At 39.7% G+C, this 20,437-nt stretch overlaps 2 protein-coding genes across 2 annotated transcripts in view; one reads left to right on the forward strand and one right to left on the reverse strand.

Annotated features, from left to right (window-relative positions):
* Window positions 1-1,001, reverse strand: part of LOC145996057 (EF-hand domain-containing protein D2 homolog) — a 104,479-nt gene extending 103,478 nt beyond the window's left edge. The window contains exon 1 of the mRNA XM_083132274.1: window positions 681-1,001. Within this exon, the coding sequence (XP_082988400.1) occupies window positions 681-850 (170 nt within the window). The 5' untranslated portion in view covers window positions 851-1,001. The remainder of the gene's footprint in view (window positions 1-680) is intronic.
* Window positions 1-20,437, forward strand: part of LOC145996058 (uncharacterized) — a 502,345-nt gene that overhangs the window by 83,739 nt on the left and 398,169 nt on the right. The window lies entirely within an intron of this gene.

Genomic DNA, 20,437 nt, shown 5'->3' on the forward strand with positions numbered 1-20,437 from the left:
CCTTGCCCCCCTTCCGGACGCCCATGCGTGTAAGGGATGACCCTTTCGAAATACACTAAAAACAAAAACTAAGCAAGGCTCTACAACTGAAAAATCCTATTGAAATAGCTCTATCAGATTGATTGATTGAATTGGTTTATTTTACGTTGCTTTTCTGCCACTTTTGGCTAATCGCGACGACGAGGATGAGTGATGATACGATGAAATTGATGAAGACAAACTCAGAAAGAGCACCCTTGCCCAGGTAGGAATTCGAACCCGGAACCCTTGGCGTCATAGCGCGCTATGTAACCACTACACCAAGAGATAGGCACGGAGGCTGAAGTTATCCCATTTGTCAATATGGACGTAGAGAGAACACCTAAATATTTACGTACATTAAAGCTAATTGGGAGAGGACCTACAGTTTAAAGGGACAAGAAGAGATAAAATATGCACCTTTGGTAACGGGGTCCTGCTTTCGGATCCCACTTTAAACTGTAGATCCAGTCCCGATGATAATATCTGTGCATAAAGGGGACTCAAAAATCCAAACAGACGAAGCAAGGGTTTGTCACTGATGGAAACGTATATTCAAATCGCTCTACCAGAGATAACAAGGTTGATAACTTCGCGATGACTGTCAACAAACAGCGGCAGAGAAAAAGCAAATGTCACAGAACCAAGAGCTCAGTACTTACTTTTTAAATGTCTTCTCGTACTCCTTAATTTGACGCCTGGAAAACTCATGAAACTCGGTATAAACATTCACAACCTTGTACTGTGGCTTCACCTCCTTGCCCTCATCCAGAGCTTCGTTGATGGACAGGCGCCGAGTTAATAGATTGCTCAGTTCCTGATCGGCTGGCATTTTCAAATCCGGAAAGTTAAAACACGCGAATTTAAAAGATGTGCGTAAAACACCGTCTCGGTGGAGTACCTCGTTTCCACGTGCGTTACACTGAATGGCAAATCCCAAGAATGCAACTGGGTTTTGTTCTCGCCCGCTGGCCCAGATGCCGGTTGGAAAGCGAATGTGCCCAAGCAGACGACGCTGGTGGACGGTGATCGGCGCGCGCATGCGTCGTGAAGGGAAATTTTAATCAATGGAACGAGAGTCGGCAAGGATTGCCAGGCACATAAAATTATCAGGCTTAGCATAATTTCTCCTTTGGTTTTGTATTTTTCTTGTTTTCATTCGCTTTACTGCCACTTTTGTCCGATCGCAACGATGAGGATGAAGGGACATCTACAAAGAACGCCCAGACCGGGACTCGAACCTGGTAACAAAACTGATGACCCGTAAATTGAAATATATCATATTCTGCTTTCGACTACTGCGCACTAGTGTCATGGGTGTTTTGAACTCTACTCTCTCTCTCTTGCTATCTATTATTTCGTTCTCTCTTTATTTCTGGATCGGTTTTTCTATCGTTCTCTTCCTCTGTGTACCTTTTACTTTCTTCTTAAATTTTGTTTCTCTAATTTTCCTTCTTCCTCTGCCTGTATACGTAGATGGGAAACAGCAGCCCCCCGTGGCGGAGTGGTTAGAACATCGCTCTAGGGGTCACGGGTTCGAATCCCGGCCTGGGCGTGTTTGTGAGTGTCCATTCATCAATTTCATCATATCATCACTTATCTTCATCTTCGCAAATTAGCCAAAAGTGGCACAAAAAGCGAAGTAAAATAAAGCAAATCAAAATAAAAAGTAGATGGGAAACTTTTTCCCTAACGATCCACCAGATAGGGTAAGTGAATATCCAGCACAACGGTTTTTCATCATTTTTATAGCTTGTGCAGTTATCTGCTTCTCGATATCTTTAGTTTTACTTTCATTCTTAATTTCTCTGTTTCTCTACTTGTTCTTTCTGTTTCTTTATGTATTTCTTTTCTTGTTTCTTTTCAATTGTTTCTCTCTCTCTCTTTCTCTCTTCATCTGTCACAGTCCAATTCTCTCTCGCACTTTCTCTGTTACGAAAATACGTCAAAAATGCGAACGTTTGTATTGTCATGGAGGAATAAAGTAAATCCTGCCAGGGTTGAGACGTACGTATATATTGGGCGTAATTTGGTTTATTTTACTTCGCTCTTATGCCACTAATTGCGAAGATGAGGATGAGTGATCATATGATGAAATTGATGAAGAGACACTCGCAAATAAGACTCATGCCCAGGCCGGGATTCGAACCCGGGACCTCTGGCGCCGTAGTGCGTTGTGCTAGCCACTCCGCCACGGGGCCAACTAAGAGAGAGAGAAGGGGGCACGAAAGAGAGAGACAGACAGGAAGGGGTAAAAACGGGAGAGAAAGAGTCACGAAAAAGAGACAGAGAGGAAGAATGAGAAGGGACAGGAAAGATAAGGAGAGAGAGAAAAGGGGACATGGAAGGAAATGTGGAAAGAAGAATAGCAAGAGAATACAGAAGAAAGAGAAGTAGAAAAGAACATATAGGAAAGCAGAGGGAGGAAGGAAGGCAAGAAAGGAAAGGAAGAATAAATTTAGGAATAGAAAGAGGGAAAGATAGAAAGAGAAACAAGTTAAGAAAGAGACAGAGGGTAAAGGAAGCTGAAGTACGGCTAGCGTTATTCCCAGCCTGCTATATCATATTTCAAGATCATGCTTGTCTGATTGGCTGTTTCGAGCTGCTGGCGTGACGCGTAGGAAAGGCAACCCCGCAAGTGACCAATCACGTCCCTTACTTCTCACAGTGACGTAGAAGCCTAGGTGAAAGGGGTGGATTCACACCAGAAACTACAGGGGCTCTGGTATAAATCTTTTACGCTTGTCGTTCATCTAGTTTCTACCAGCATTCAATTGGTCAGCGTCATTTGTTGAGCTATTCTTAAAATCTTTGACCGAGTCCGAGATTTTCAGAATACCAGTGGCAACCATGCAAAGGTAAGGTGTTGTCGTCGATGACGTGCAACATACGTCAGCAAGGCATAGAAAGTCGACTTGACGCACCTTGGTTACTAATCCAATGATGTTTACGATGAGATTATGACAATTTAAGAAGTTGCTCTGGTAAACAAAGTGGAGAATGCGATCTTGTAGGTATTCTTAAGAGTAAGCGATTTGAATTCTAGGAAGAGAGTTGTTCTACATTTACAGTATACATACACTCTCTATGTATGGACCACCAAGTGATTCATAGTTCGGTTTTTACTGGAGGAAGAGTGGAAAATGGGCTATTACACTGTAGAGTGAATCATCTTAACGGTGAGAAGGTAGAACAAGTTAGGCACGGTGTCCGGAAAAGTGTCATTTGTCGTCTGACCGACAAGCAAGTAATGACAGGTTATGGACATACACTAGAACATGTACTAGGGTTAGAAATCCTGGGGGGATTCCTACACCAAAAATCTTATCCTAAAAATCCCCCTCACAAAAAATTTCCAGGGGGGGGGGAGATTTTGTTATAACAACATAAGGTAAGGAAATTAGTTCTTCTTCCTGTACTCCTTATGCCATGGATGCCTCGACCCACTGTTCACATCTTCTCTGTTCTTTCCCATCTTCCGTATTTCTTGGAATGTCTTCCCTCTTTGCCTTCCTATTTCTTCCACCATATCCTCCTCATATGTCTTCCTTGGTCTGCCCCTGGGCCTTCTTCCTTCTCGTCTTGCCTCCAAGAACTGCTTGTTTCCTTTCCTCCTCCATTCTGGTTACATGGCCAAACCATTTCATTTGTCTTTACATGAGTTTACAATTGAATTCCGAATTCCTTTATATACATATTTTTCATAATAATTATATTTTTAATTATTTAATGATTTACTTATACAGGGTGAGGCAGTCAAACGGGAAGCTTTTAAAAATTCACAAAAAATAGAGACCAAATATTAGTTATTTTTTAACATGAATGTACTGTACATGAGTTGAAATTACTAGTGTACCTGAAAAATGTTCATTTTATTTTAATATGGTGTCAGTAAGATGGCGTCCTTGGTTTTGCTCACATTTTTCCTGCCTGCCTCGATGACTATGACCCAGAGGAAGAAACACTGTTCCAGTAAGATGGTGCAACTAGTCATACTGCCAAAGTGTCTATGGATGTGCTTACACTCGCATTGCCTGGTCGTCTCATCAGCAGATTCGGCGATATTCCGTGACCTGCCCGTTCACCCGACTTGGCGGCTACTGACTTTTTCCTTTGGGGTTACCTCAAATCCAAAGTATTCAAGGACAACCCTCCAAGAACCAGGGATGATTTGAAGGAACGAATTCGGTAAGAGATCCACAACATTCCGTTGGAGATGCTACGCAACGTCATGGGCGGGTTTACTTTGAGACTCCGACAATGTGTACAACACCTAGGACGACATCTTACTGACACCATGTTAAAAAAATGAACATTTTTCAGACACGTTAGTAATTTCCACTCATGTACAGTACATTCATGTTAATAAAATAAATAATATTTGCTCTCTGTATTTTTTGTGACTTTTTTAAAATCTTCCCGTTTGACTGCCTCACTCTGTATATTTAGTAACAATAAACTGTGTATAACATAATATATATTTTCGCACCCTGGTATGTGTGTATAGTCACCAGCAATAAAAGTGGGACACTTACATCCTGAAATAGTCACTTCCCTGGAAGGAGTTGTGTTGCCAAACTCCACGTTGGTAGAAGTTGCCATTCAAAATTTGCTCCGTTGAGTGATGCAACACACATAACACCTTGCAGAAAAGCAAGTATTACAGAATCTAGGTGTCTCGTCTCGTTTTTATTGTCGGTGACTGTACAAAAGGGACTGAAGGTTTGACAAGTGCCACCAAAGACTTTTCCGAACCCCTGCCCTCCTTACAGCTCTAAACAAGTCTCTCCAAGGCAGGAGCGTATACCAGAGGCTAGCTAGGCTAACGAAGCCTGAAGTCTAGAGAATAAAATACAGGAGAAAAATCGATCAGAAACTTAAATAATATTATTCATATCAGTGAGATGATGCTGCTGATTCTGGAGTTTGCAACCTGATTTCTTATGAGTTGGCAACCTGATTTCTTATGAGTTGGCAACCTGATTTCTTATGAGTACAACCTGATTTCTTATGAGCTGGCAACCTGATTTCTTATGAGTTGGCAACCTGATTTCTTATGAGTTCGCAACCTGATTTCTTATGAGTTCGCAACCTGATTTCTTAGGAGTTGGTAAATGTATTTCTATTCATAGCCTAGGGCCACGTGACATTGTGAGATAGCCCAGATCTTGGAGTCAGTATACGCCACTGCTGCAAGGGTATAGGTGTTTCATTGTGCGTGTGTTCATCTATTTCATCTTTCATCATCACCATTTCTCCAAGAAGAGCTGTGCATGTTCTAGCGGCCGTTGTATGTGTTCTGATTCAAACAGCTTTGTATTGATACCATGCGTGCGTTCTACTTATCTCTACAAGATTTTGATGGCAAGCATTATAAGGAAACGTTAATTACTAATAAAGAATTCGTGTCGTGTGTATGTATTTGAACTATTTCACACGAGCTGAGTAAAAAAGCGGAAGAATTTCAGTGACGTGTTGAAAGGTGATTCATTGCTTTGCCTTCCTTATTGAGGATGCTGAACTTCCTGGCGAGGAGGGAAGTGTACAGTGCAATATCTGAAACCATCGGACTTTTTCTCTTTCGTGTAATCGTGTGTAAAAGCGAACTTCAATCTCAGCTCGTGCATGTATAAGTTTATTTACTTATTCCAAACGGGTTTCCATTTCGCACAACACTATGAGTAACCTTGCGCTGTGACGTCAGACGAGGAATGCCTACGTTGTTGGTTAGGCGTGTAGGTTTGGTTCTATTAGCATAAATACACTGAAAATTTATTATTTATGCTAAAAGAACTAAACCTAGCTAGCCTAACCTAACTACTTGGGCATTTAGCCTAAAAATAAAATCAGACTCTGGTGACGTCAGAACGCAAGGTTGCTTTAGGGTTGTGCGGTAAGGAAGACCCATTCCAAACCATTACAGGAAAGTAATGAGTGAGCGAGAGAGAGAGAGAGAGAGAGAGACAGAGAGAGAGAGAGAGAGATGAAACAGAGAGCGAGAGAAAGGAAGAAATGCAAGAGAGAAAGAAAGCAGGAAGAAAGAAAAGAGAAAGAGAGAGAATGTGTGTATGAGAGAGAGGAAAAACGAAGAAACAAATAGAAAGAGAATGTGTGTTTGTGTGTGGGGAAAACTAGAAAGAAAGAAATAGTAGAGAGAGAGAATGTGTATGCGCGAAAGAGGGAAAAACGAAGATAGAAAGAAAGAAAGAGGGAGAAATAGAAAGAGACATGGTGGAAAATTATTTACTTTCTTCTCTCGCTTCCCCTTCGTTGTGTCGCATTGCCATTTGCCATATATCGACCACCGTGGGGGAGTCAGGGGTCCGAGGTTCGAATCCCGGCCTAGTCGTGCGCGTTCTTTCTGAGTGCTCTTTCCAGGGGCGATTCCTCCATGTAGGAAGTGAGGAATGAAGTGTACAGTTCATTTGTATTCATTTCGAGTTCTCTACTTTTTAGGAGTTTAATGCTTTATAAAATTATGAGCGCAATGTACGTACAATTGACTAGATTAGCTAATGTCAAGAGTTGACTGCTTTCGCACGCACCAGCAGCAGCCGAAAGACGATGGTCACAGGCTTTCTGTCGCTCGCTGAGGAACCACGGAGGTCATCCTACAGACAAATGGGTGAGGGGTGGAAAGGGGCAGTGAAGGGAGGGGCGTCGAGGTTGCGAAGATCGGCGAGGACTGAGGAACCAGCAAGTGGTTCCTCAATCAGCGTTGCCAATCCCAGCAAAATGGTACTAAATCAATCACAGTTCGAAAATTGTTTGCATTTAGCATCCTGCTTTTGACATAATGGTAAAATCTGCAAACGCCAGTCTCTGGGAGAGGAAAAATCGAATTCAATGGAATATGTTTTCATGAAATAGAAATAATATTATGTCCAAATCTTATTTCTACTTCACCAGCGGACATGTTTCAAGCGAAAGGGAGTATGCCGATCCAGGGGCAAGCTTTTTAACAAACATGCCACGATCCATCTTCTATATTTTCTTCATTCTGCCCGATTTAGTTTGTCAGGAGATTTTGTGGTAGGAAATCGGTGGAAATTTGGAGGTAAACAATTTTCTCAAACCTTTTAAAGTTCTATGTTGAACCCATGTTGTTTGTTGCACAATTTTAAACAATTTTGGGGTAAAATTTATACTATTACATACGAAAGTAACGCAAGTTCAAAAGTCTAGAAAAGTAGATGCAGAATTACAATTATCCGAAAAAAAGTAATTAATAATAAATTGTAGCACAATTTAGAAACATTGAGCATAATTTCGAAGTTTAAGCAGAACTTTCTGTTATCGTGAATCCACTCGACGACAGGGAGGGAGAAGAAAATCGAAATTCTTGAAAAATCTGAAATATCGTTAATGATATTTTCGTCGGTTTTCATAGGTTCACATTTAAATATTTCATAGTTCAAAGTGAGGAGCAAGGGCCCCTTGCCCTATCTTGAGCATAGGCCTGCAGCTAACATTCTAAATGCAAAGGATAGTACAAGCGATACGTGTGATTGTCATTGAACGCATTTTTCAAGCCTTCCTCGGTTTACCATAAATTCTTCCTACACTCCGATAAAGTCACCAGTCGCCACTGGCTCTTCCATCAGTTTCATTACTCATCCACATCTTCGCAATTAGCCAAAAGTGGCACAAAAGCGAAGTAAAACAAACCAAATCAATCACTCAACTGTGTTGACAAAAATGTATTGGACAAAGTGTTGAAGAACGCCCTGATTCTTAGTTCAGTTCTACTGTTTTCACATTTGGGCGGCCCCGAAAACTTCCGTAAATTTTCCATTTTATTTACTTTCAATATCCGATTTCTGCTATCATTTGTTCCAGCAGAGATTTTGCATAATGACCGCTTAACTAGACTTACCATATTTTTTTGGGTCCAACCCAGGACATATTCGCGATCAACTCGTTACTTCTGATTTTTTTTTTACAAAAATAAATTGAAATTACTTAAAAGCCTTAACATTTTATTGGAACATTAAACTATAAATTGTACAAGAAAAAATATTAACATTATTTTCTAAATAATGCTGAAGCAGTAGCATTAATACCACTCCTATGTTTAACATGTTTCACGTGGTCTTCAATATCACCTCTTCCTTTATGCGCAAGAGAAAGTACTCCATTACAGAGTATTGTCCATTGCACACTGTCGTTACACAGTTTCAATAATTTGTATTCGTGCTGCAGGTTAACGTTAAATACACACTTTCATTTGCCCATTGCCAAATGCAAAGCCCTTGTAAATAGTTATAATTATCAAAAACGTGTAGACGAGTTACTTCACACGCTTGCAAGACAACCAAGACGGTCACGGAAGTACGGAAACTGAACCGTTCGGAAGTCGATTTCTCGAAGAATGAAAAGAATCGATCCTTATAATAGATCGATCCTTGCCGGTCATAAATTCTGGTCGTGAATATTCAATACCGGTAGCTATTTTCATGTTCAGATTCTCAAAACCCCGGACATTTTGCAATCCTGGACAGCACTAAAAAACCAGGACTGTCCGGGCTAATCCCGGACGTATGGTAAGCCTACGCTTAACCATCTAATTCTGAAAACCACCACACTTCAGTAGCCACTAGTGTTTCATTCACCGCATGACGTAATACAACAGTACAATTATGATGGCTAATTGAAGGTAGTGTGGGAAATGAAATAGCTATGGATGACGTTGCGAACTAAAGTTATGTTCTCATACACAGTACGCACAATGATGCGTACTTCAGTCCTTAAATACAGTAAGAAAATAAGAATCAAGTAAGACGCCACATCTTCTTGATTCCTATGTTCTTACAGTACAGTAAACCTCGGGTAATTCGTTTTGTAACAGTACATGTAAAAGTTAAGAATCGTTCCAAAAACTTAGGTTATGCAATTAACGGAAACTTTGGAACCACAATGAAAAATGAACTGAAGAAATGATGGTCTAAAACCATCAATTTCCGCCAATAAAGAAATGGTTGCATCCCTTCATTTTGTAGATAAATTAACGGGTAGACTGTTAAGTTTTAAGGTAGACGGTAATATCTAGCAGTGTACATGTTTATGTGGTTCCGTAATCACAAAATTTGTGCATCACTAGGACCCACCGATTTCAAAGTGCCTGTCTCCGTCGATACGGCGAGGGGGTATCCTGGTTTCAGTTGCATTTCCAGAGAATGTTGTTGGGATAGGCTGAAGGATGGACCAAATATTGTGACACGGTCATTTTCTGTCATTTTCGCCCTTTTCCTTTATCCATTTCATTCTCGGGCCCCTCTTTCTCTTTATAACTAACATTAATCTACTTGCTTCCCCTGTTTTCCTATTTCTTTCTCCCTTCTGCCCGTCGCTGGCTGTTCCCTTCATTCCTTGTTTATTTCTCTTTCTTTCGGTTTCGTTCATCTGTTTCTATATATTTTCTCTTTTAATTTAGACCTACTTTCTTTCTCAATTCTCGTTCTTTCGTTCTTCTTTAATCTCTTCTTCTTACTTCCGAGATCTTTCTTTGTTTATATTTCCTTGTGTCCATATCTTTCCATTTCTTTTTCTCTTTTCTTTCATTCTCTGTATTTTCTTCTTTGACTCTATCTCTTCCTCTCCTAATTTTCTATCTCTCCCTTTCTCAAATTTCTCCTTTTCGCTTGTCTCTCTTTCTTCCTTTCTTGCTTTCCATTCTATCCATTTATTTTCTCTTCCTTTTTCGTTTCTTGTCACGATCTCTTCTTTCTTTATTTACTTCTGTCTCTTTCTTTCTCCATCTCTTTCCTTTTCAAGAAATGTCCTATTTCCGTTCTTTTTCAATCTCTCATTCTTACTTTCGAGGTCTTACTTCATTTTTCCTTGTGTCTTTCCGTTCTTTTTTCTCTTTCTCTATAATTTCTTTCTGCCTCTTTGTCTGTGTCGCTCTGACGAACGCAGGCTTGTGTGGCTTCCGCTACGGTGTGAAACGATGATGTTGATTGGTTCGTTTCCAAGCGACATATCAAGGCTTGAGGCTTGAGGCGGGATCGAGAACAGGATATGTTTCTCATTCACAAGTCCTTTAAAACATTCTTACTGAAAATATTACTTAAATCCCCGGGGAACGCTAAAAATATTAGTTTTTGCAACAGCAGATGCAACTCCCTGTTTTATTCCTTCCGAGAGAAATAACTAGCAGTCATGGGCGCCCGCAGGGGGGCCAAGGGGAGCATTGCCCCCCGTGAGATTTCTGGAAAGAGTTAATGTAATTCGAAAGGTGAAGTTGTAGAGGTATTTTATAACAAAAGGTATTGTTTTCTGTGACTTAAGTTACAGCAACTATTTTTATTATTATTATTATTTGAAATAGGGTTACACTTAAGCTTACCGTCTATTTTACACTGAATTATCTAACTATAAAAAACAGCTTTTTGTCCTACATGAATTAATGTTAAGTATACAGTTTATATAGAACACGGAAATTACAAATGTATATAATTTTTAAAAAATGTAGTAGTAATAATAGTAATGTAATGATAATAATAATAATAATAATAGTCCTCCTCCGTGGCCGTGCGGTCTAAGGCGGCTGCGGGACGGCATGGGTTCGTTCCCGGGTTCAGTCTCCGGGAATTTTCGGCCTGTGTATAGGGCCGGTGGTAGCCCACCATCGTGAGGAAATTGGGGAGCTACGAGTGAGTATCTCCTATAACGGCTGGGGGTTCGACGTGCTGACCCCACGTCACGCCATTACCGGTTGAAGAACTCCACTCCACACCTCTAGGTGGGATTGTGGAGGGAGACTGGCAGTCGGGAGATAGACCAAGGCCCTTCAAGGGCTGTCGCGCCACGGATTATTGTATTATTTAATAATAACAATAATAACAAAAATAAAAACAATAATAGCAGTAATAATAGCATTATTATTGTTATTAATAATAATATAAGAAAAGTAGTTTCTGTGACTGCCCCCCTGAGAAAAAAATCCTGTGGGACCCTTACTAGCAGTCATTCTAGATCTGGTACACGAGTTCTCACCGTGCCTAGAACAAGTATATCAGCAATGGTTATGCACCTTTCAGGGCAACATTGTAAACCGAAACGTGCAGCACGTTCAAGAATATATATGAAGACCTCCCCTGGTACGGAGAAAGTAGGGTAATTGTGCCCATCTCTTGAACCCGGCTCCGTCGAAAACAAAGTATGCTGTGGAGAAGGTGACCGGGAATCACCCGTTCCCGAATGGGCGTGGTGAAAGCTAACAGATTCTTCGGAATAGTGCAAGGGAGGAAAATGGGATGACCTTGTGGTTTTGTGGGGCGCCGCTCCCCTTTTCTTGTGTGTGTGTGTGCGCGGTCTGGAGCGAACCGCAAGTGATGGTACTAACGAGGCGAAATAACAGGTTGGAAGGAGATTGAAAACGTTTAGATGGTGGGAACCTACACCGTGGAACAGTGACGTTTGTACTTCATTTCAGGACGTGGGGTCTAACACAGTGTTTCTCGACCGCCGGGCCGCGACCCGGTACCGGACTGCGTATTTCACATGTGCACATTGAAATAGAGATTGGGGGCGTGGTTTGCAATGGAGAAGTTTCTGGTTGGCTGGTCTATTTTTATCTACTTTGTTGAGTACTTCTATGGCGGGCCGAACAATTGACTATAGGCTTGAACTTGTTGAATGATGAAAACCACTTACATTTTTCTTTCTTATCTATTATCTACTTTTCATACATCGCTTTCATTTTGTCTACATCTTTCTATTTTAGCTTCACTTTCACTAAATCGATACTTATCCTCCAACGATTTATTTGCATTCTTTCACCTTGTGCTGCCATCTATTTTTATTTTTTGAAACTTCTTTCGTTTCATCTTGTGTTATTCTGGCTTGTATCTCTATTTAAAACAAATAGTTGCGCTTATATAGTCAAAATTAATATTTTGGAGCTACTCAAGGGTTTGACAAAGAAAGAATTAAAAGTGTTTGCTCTGCTTGCACCTGACGAAAACCGGAAAATGACCCAATGCCAGTGGCGGCAATTGGGGGGGGGGGGGCAGTTGCCCCTCACTTTTTGCCACTTTGCACATGCACTATGCTAAACCTTATGCACAGTCGACGGCAAAGATAACGGTAGGCAAATTGTTCCCCGCTATTTTCATTCCTTTTTTATTTTACATCCTGCGTTGTTTTAATGAATGAAACTATGTTAGTTCGAAGCAGGCATTGTTCTTTGCTTATTGACGTCTTTATTTCAATTCATTATCATCACTTTGTGTAATTCAGACTGAATGAAAACGGTGGTGGACAATTCGCCTACTGTTTCTTTCGCCGTTGGGGTACCAAGGGAAAGTAAACTGCCATTGATCCCCCCCCCCCCCCCACGTTTTGCACCATGCCCCCATAGTATTGGAAACCAATCGCCGCCTCTGCCTAATGCAATATATATTTAGTAATTGCACAAGAATTTTCATCCAACGCAACATTTTTAACATTATTGCTTCTATTCCCTTTTCGAGGATTGAACCTAAATATCGATATGTGTATTAATTGATAGTTCCTTACTATTCGAGTGTGTTGCCTTCCCACACCAGATGGTTCTGTTTGTGCTGGGGTATAGCAGTCTGCGGTTTGGCAACCGCTTGGAAAGATCGCCTTTCGTCCGGGTTGCGAGTTCGTCTGCGATAACAGGAAATGCTTTCGTGATGGATCAAAGGAGCTAACCGGAGGGTGCATTGCTTCCCGCCTCAAAATTTGGACAGATTGATGCGGTTTATTTTACTTCACTTTCCTACCCCTTGGCTAATCGCGAAGATAAGGGTGAATGGTGGTAAGATAAGATGGATGAAGATGAAGGGACAATCGCAGGACGACAACATGAGCCTCACATAAGATTATACTGGCTGTGAATCCAGACGCCAGAGTATCGGCGGGGGGGGGGGGGATTCATGACAAAATTTTATAGTTTAGCTACAAAAATGGGGGGATCGTTTCGTTTGTTAGTTTTTCTTCCTACCTGTGGTTGATCGCGGCAATTGGGTTGAAATGAAACACCACCTCTCATGCCTTTAGAGTCGGTTTGAAAAGGGGATGGGGAGGGGGCGTGCTGTTTGCATTAATACAAGGTTAGTCAAGCAGACAAACTATTAAGAATAAGGTTGATTCAGTATTCAGTACACTCTCAGTGGCAGTGAGCCTCAGCAGCTTTGCACGTTTTATGTTAGCACACATGAAAGTGAGCTGTGTTTTTTCTTTTTAGTTTTCTTTAATTTCAACTGCAATGAAACGATTCGAATTGTTGGCATCTCGGCCAGTGGTAAACTGTCCTGTGTTTCTTTGTGGTAGTTCGGAGTCTACTTGGAGTCGGAACTTTCGACATGCGGATTTCAGTTTTAGTGTTGGACGATAGGCACGATTTGTTTCTCTTGTAGCTGTATGTGTTCCTGTGCTACAACTGACTGGATAATTGTAACATAGTGTCAGCTTTCGTTGTCTAAAACTTACAAAATTCGAAAATTTAATTTTAAAAAAAATGAAATCAAATTATCGACAAACAAAAATCAATCACTACATATTTATCCAAACTATATTTGTGTGTGGGGGTGGGGCGGGTATTTTGATGAACGATTTTGGGGCTATACGTCCTCGGCCTTGGGGATGGGGGGATGGGCACCCCTGGTCCAGGATGCTTCAATACATAAAGCAAGTCTAATTCTCTTGTTAAATACACCTTCAGATTTATCTTAACTGGCCTTTTGGTAGGGTTTTTTCATTAAATAAAATCTTTCAGACAATATAATTTCAAAGATATCGAAATTACACTTTTAATGCATCAATTGACACAGTTAAATGTGTAACTTTGTTATCTTTGAAATAATCTTGTCTGATCTTCCCAACTGATGCATTTTTAAGAGCCCGTTCATGCATTGCTGGGTGTATTTTGACGCACCAAAAAGTGCATCATTTGACGTTGAGATTAATGTGTTATTGTGTCAATTGACACGTTTTGGGTTCTGTGTGTAGGTCTGAAAGCTTCCTTAGAGTTAACCTTCAAATATTACAGAATTGTTCGTAATTACTGAGATAACATATTAGTTATCAAAGGGACATTCATTCCCAGAACCAAAATACGATATTTGTTTCAAAAGACTCAAAAAATGACTGTATACCCAACACAAAATTGAACACTAACTTTTACAAAACCTATCTAGGCTATGTATGAGTGTGCTGAGAAGGTCATAAGAACGCCAGAACAGGAACATTAAAGTTGTTTGTGCAGCAAGCTCCCTTCGCCGTTACGTAAAGCATCATTTCCTATTGTTCCCATGGTAATCTCTGAATTCCGAAGGTGACTCTCATAGGCTGCTTGTCATGCACGGCGAAGCCCTCCTGATGTTTGTGAGAGCATTTACGAGTGTTTTCCGCAGGAGGATTTTTTTCCGATGCACAAAACGAAGTCATAAATGCGAATACAATACAACTAAATGTTCAGTTCTCTCTATTTGAGTGATTCATGATATTTGCACTAGGTTTAACATTTTTGCTTCATGTTACATTAGGCTGAGTGATTCGTGTATAAGTCTTGGCTCAGGTTAACTACAAAGTATTTTATATACAGCTAACGAGTTTCGTATTTAAGGAGTTCTGTCGTGTTTAAGCCCTCTGACATGTCCTCGTACCAAACCGCTGTATTATTGTCACTAATACATATCACAGATAAACGTATTATAGTATGTTTATCTGTGTACATACACTACACAATACAAGGATAAATACCAGTATGTTCATTCCACACCAATTCAACAAATTTTGAATTTTTTAAAATATTAATAATTTAACCACTTATTTTTATATCCCTCAGGTGGTCAAAACCGGCATTGATTTTTTTAAATTTACTCCCGTTTCGTCGAATGCTCCAGACAAACATTTCGGCAAAAAGGAAATTCCCGTTTTTCCGAATCCCCATTCGTCGAATATTTTGAAGGGAAGATATTTTCCCTCCGCTAGGAAATTCAAGGGATGAAGCGAAAATAATTTCAACGAATGGTCGTTCACCATATAACTTTTTAATGAGCTTTCTGTTTGTTTACACTTGAAAGTTCCCAGCGGGAGGGAAAATTCAATGTCTTCAAAATATTAGGTGAAAGAGGGATGTAGCAAAACGGGAAGACACTTCAAGCTATCTTTTGTAACTGGCGGCCATTTCCAATTAGTTGTGTGCTGTGAGTTCAGCTTTTCTTCGGACCTCCATGAAAATCACTGTAACTTCTGTTCTGTAATTCAATGATTCAATGATTCTTCAGAAATAAAATCTCTTTCATTTCTGTTTATTACCATTTTTTGCTCTCAGATTAATAGTGTTCATGCTATACTACAATGAATCCAATTTATATTTTTTAATAATTTCTCATTTTGCGGCACCCAAAATAACCATGAAGGGGGCAAAGCAGCTGAACCGTATTTCTTATCTTTAATGCCGGGTGTCAGGCAAATCAGAAAATTATTGAGCATAGGAGCACCATATTACATTTCAGCAAATAAAGTGAAGTGAGTTTTAAGTACACTTTATGCACAGAAGGCTAATCAGGACTACGCACAAAACTCAAAACGTGTTAATTGATGCACTGTTTCGTGTGTCAAATAAAAGGCAACTTTTATCAGCTGATGTTCTGTGTGATGCACTAAGAATGCATCAAAGGGGAAGATTAGACAAGATCATTTCAAAGATAACAAAATTACACATTTAGCTGTGTCAGTTGGCGCATTAAAAGTGTAATTTTGCTATCTTTGAAATGATCTTGCCTGATCTTCTCAATTGAAACATTTTTAGTGCATCCCACGGAACAGAATCTCATAAAAGTTCCTCTTTATGCACATCTGTGTGTATTTTGACACACCAAACAGTGCATCATTTGCAGTTTATACACACTAATGTGTTATTGGATTCAACATATACTGTATGTGACGATTGACACGTCTTGGGTTTTGTGTGTACAGTTTAATGTCGGATACGAACCACTATGTGACTCCACAAGTATCGAACCTGAAACCCTTTGATTAGAAGGCGACGACGTTACCACTACATCATCGGGGAGGCCAAGTAAAGTGGAGTTGAATAGCGAATGCATGTTTTGTGACCAACCCATTCCTTCCCGTTCGTATTCCTTTTCATGTGGAAAAAAAACAACATAGAATGGAACATAAAACGTAATGGGGAGAGGTATAATAAGATACCGGTGGCACATTTGTCCAGGAACATTCAAGCGTGAAATATTATATTTTTTTCATCCGAGATGAAATTGAACCAGGTGAAAGAAGCAGCAGATTGGATGACCTACAGATGGACCAAAAGCGAGTTTTTCGGTGAGAGAGCCTTGGTGCTGAATCTGATAGCCTACTTGGTGTATGGTTGAAAGTCTTTCGCTTCACTTTCTTCTACTCTGGTGACTTGAAATCAAGCTCTTCCACATTCTATACAAGAAGAGGGAAGACATTCTAGAAGGGATTATCGTATAAGTTTCACTTTCCCCTTTAGTTGAAGCGATTGCCGACAAACTTTTGACAAGACTGTAACTCCAGATGTGAATTTTCTCGTTCACTTTGTATAGTATTTCTTCATGATAGCCATTCATGTTCATTCAAGAGTCCCGTACAAATTTTATCATCATCTTTGTTGTTTAACACGATTTTTGGTGTCCTATTATACCATTTGCTGCCACACCACACCAAGTATGGAGGCCTTTAACAGTGTTGTGCTGCACCAATTAAGGTGTTACACAATTTTAGGTGGCAACTGAGTTGCATATTTTTTAGAGTGGTGACTGATGGAATGTGCAGCTACAAAGAAACAAGTCAGTTTGTTTGATTTGAAAAAAAAAAACTTTTTTGTAAATATAAACAAAATATTTAGTAACATTTACTAAATTAACCAAATTATTTTGTAACACAAATGTCCACGATTACTAAAACGCGAGGACGCTACCACTGCGCCATCAGGGAGGCTCTTACAGTTTTGAGAACGTCACACCATGCCACTGAACTACACTGAATATTTGTTGAACTAAAACACGCACGCAAGCAATAACAACCAATGGCAATTAGGAGCTATTCGTACATCAACCTCTTGCCTTGTCTGGAATCATAAAGAACCAGATATGAACATGCCCCAAGAAAACAAAGGGGATAGGATTATTTCCGTGAATTTATATCCCGCATTCCCCGCTTAACCTCAATTGCCCCTAATTTCAATTAAAGGGACTCATGAATTGTCCCTTCTTATTCCAAGTTCTATATCAAGCTTGATTTTTTTCTTTCCAACCAAACCAGAACCAAAGATTCGCTTACAAAGCGCAACATCTTTCTTTTCTAGGCCATTTCTCTTCTGGATCACGTAGATATTTTCAACTGTTGCTCGTCTTTTATCACCAACCTAGAACAAAAAATGTAGGCTACGTAAGTAATTTGTTGTGAAACTGAGTTCTGTTACTGTTTTCCGGTTTAAAATTACTTCTGCTGCAAGGACGTCTTTAGGGGGGGGTTCGGATCCCCCGAAAGACTTAATAAGTACTAAAATTAAATGATGAAGACAATGAAATAATAAAATAACAAAAATTAAATAATGAAAATTATACTTGTTGTTCAATCGAGGGTCATTTATTTCCGCTCAACTTATTGGAAGGCAAGGATTATATTGTGATCATAGAACTTTAATGACAGTTTCAAGGAAGTTTTATGCAAAATGTATTACTAAATAATGTTCATAAAATATTATTAGGAACTTTACTTTTCGTCAACTGGATCTAACATCTTGTTTTGATATTCAATAAATATTCAAATCTATATTAATTTGACATTAATTTCCTTACCACGTCAGTTGTTTTCTTTTTTCTTACAAATTTTGCTAACCGCAACTATAGTTAAGCTAGAATACGTGCTGTTATATCACTATCATTATACCGACTTTTTACCTGTTCATTTCATAAAATATAATACTAATTAATTTGAATACTTTAATGAATACTATTTTAATTAACTTAATATAATTACAATTATTTAAATTTTATTATTATTATTGTTGTGTCACACTTGGTTGAGACCCCCCCGAAATATATTTTTAGATACGTGCCTTGTTCTAAATGAATTGTTTCAAAGATGGCAGCTCAAGCGCTCTAATTTAAAGGATAACTCCTTAATGTTTTGTTTCTAGATTGTAAGCCAAGTGTTGCCACATCTGTTGGATGGTAGCGTGTACCAGCGTTGCCAACGTAAGGTACATTTTGGGGAGGCAAGGTAAATTTTTTGGAGGGCAAGATTGGCATAAACAATACTTTATAAATGGAAATATACATAAAATGTCCCCTTTACGTGATTTTTTTTGGGGGGGGGGGCAGAACGTGGCGTGTACGTACACATCACCAACAACAAGAAAATTGTTAACATGAAGACGAGGGAATAGGTGTTCTGTTGTTAGGTAATAGAAGCACCAGAGAATGGATAATGTTCAATTAACATACATGTTAATAAAGAACCATTGTCATTATAACATTCACAGAATTATTAGGAAACTGTGCTGTTTCATGATATCCAAAATTCTTCCCTATGTACAAAACTCTGGAAGTTGTTGTGTGAAAGTAATTTTACTAACGGAATTATCTAGTCAGTGTTGCCATAATATAAGAGGAAAGTTCCAGGTGCGAAATGTACCTTTTCCGTCAATTGTTTCCCCTTTTCTATTTTAGAAAAATTTAAATTTGCGTTCATAAAACTTTCTCTCACCCGCTGTTGTTGTTGTTATTATTATTATTATGTTAACCACAGAGCATCAATTTACAGAAAAAAACTTGGAGTAATTGGATGAATGAAGGTAAGGGAAAATGAACTTTGATATCACAGAGAAAATATACAAATTATACAGGGTGTACCAAAAGTTCCATTACCCCCCTTTGAATTGTAGACAAACCTGCAAAATGTTATTTTCACAGCATGCGTATGATGAGAGGATGGTATACCATTAAATCAGACCAATGACCACCAATTACTCCAGAGGATCTGTGTGCACACCGCCAGTTTCATAGCACAGTATTATTCGCCTCCAGGTGGGATGTGAAATCCTCCGTAACATAAGATGTCAGATCTGGATTTCAGGTGGCCATTTTAAGAGAATACCTCAATGATGTGTTCAGAGACAAATGGATTGGACGAGGATCGCCAAATTTACCAGCACCTCCAAAATGGCCACCCCAAAGTCCAAATCTGACATCTTGTGATAATGCGCTATGGGGACACATCAAACAGAAAGTCGCCCATAATCGTACGTTATCAGATAACTGGGGAACTTCAAGAAGCTGTTCGCAGTGCGTTTGCTTTCCTCACGCCAGCCATGTTACGGAGGATTTTACATCGCACCTGGAGGCGAATAATACTGTGGCATGAAAGTGGAGGTGTGCACACAGATCCTCTGGAGTAAATGGTGGTCATTGGTCTGATTTAATGGTATACCAACACTCTCATCATACGCATGCTGTTAAAATAACATTTTGCAGGTTTGTCTACAATTCAAAGGGGGGCAATGGGACTTTTGGTACACCCTGTATAAGAAAGATCAGGCCAACAGTTACCATTAGGCTCATACCAGTTGTCATGCTATAATTTTAAAATTTGGATAAATTATTTCAACGCCAAATATAAAGTATACTGTGTTTTTCGATGGGAAAAAAAATTCATAGCTAAAGAAGAAAAAAAATGTTTCACTTTGAAATAGCTTGAAGCATATATGTCACATTGAAATTTTTCATTAAAACCTCTCTTTTTTCCCCTTTTGACCTTAATTTTACATAAATTTCCCTTCAGTAAGGGAAATTTCCTTAACATACACATGAACGTTCCCATCTTGTAGGACACTTATTCGCCCTTAGGCTCAATGGGTTCGTTTCATTTCCTAGAATGACATCTCCGAGTGTCGGGCGGGCTTATTAAATGCAATACGATGCACGTTACTCTTCGCTTCGGGAGGGAAAAACTCTCTTTTCCACCAATTTTCGTGAGACATAAACAGGCCTCGTCACGCCCCCCGTCCATCTAGGCATTGATGCAGCACTGATTTATATCAGAACGTGCCGGAGGTGCAGTGCAAGAGTTTGGCCTTTACGAAGAAAGAGAGTAGCGGAGGAAAGTACTTTCCTTTCTTAATTTTTCTGAGGGTGTTGAGATGGACTGGAAGGGGAAAGAGGATAAAGTGAAGAAGTAGATGGAAGTGGGGCAGGGCCAGATATCTTCCCCAAAATCTCTTTCTCTCTCTCGGCTTGCTATATCACGATTGTCCTACAAATATTCCGCCTTGTACTTTTACTGACGATGCTTTTAAGAATTTCGACGGACGTATGAGCCTTCCTTACAAATGCACTCAACCGTTAAGGTATCTTAAGGCAACCTGGAACCATCCCGCCAAAGTGACAACCACAAA

Source organism: Lepisma saccharinum, chromosome 12, assembly GCF_977018435.1.
Source record: "Lepisma saccharinum chromosome 12, izLepSacc3.1, whole genome shotgun sequence".
NCBI classification, from domain to species: Eukaryota; Metazoa; Arthropoda; class Insecta; order Zygentoma; family Lepismatidae; genus Lepisma; species Lepisma saccharinum.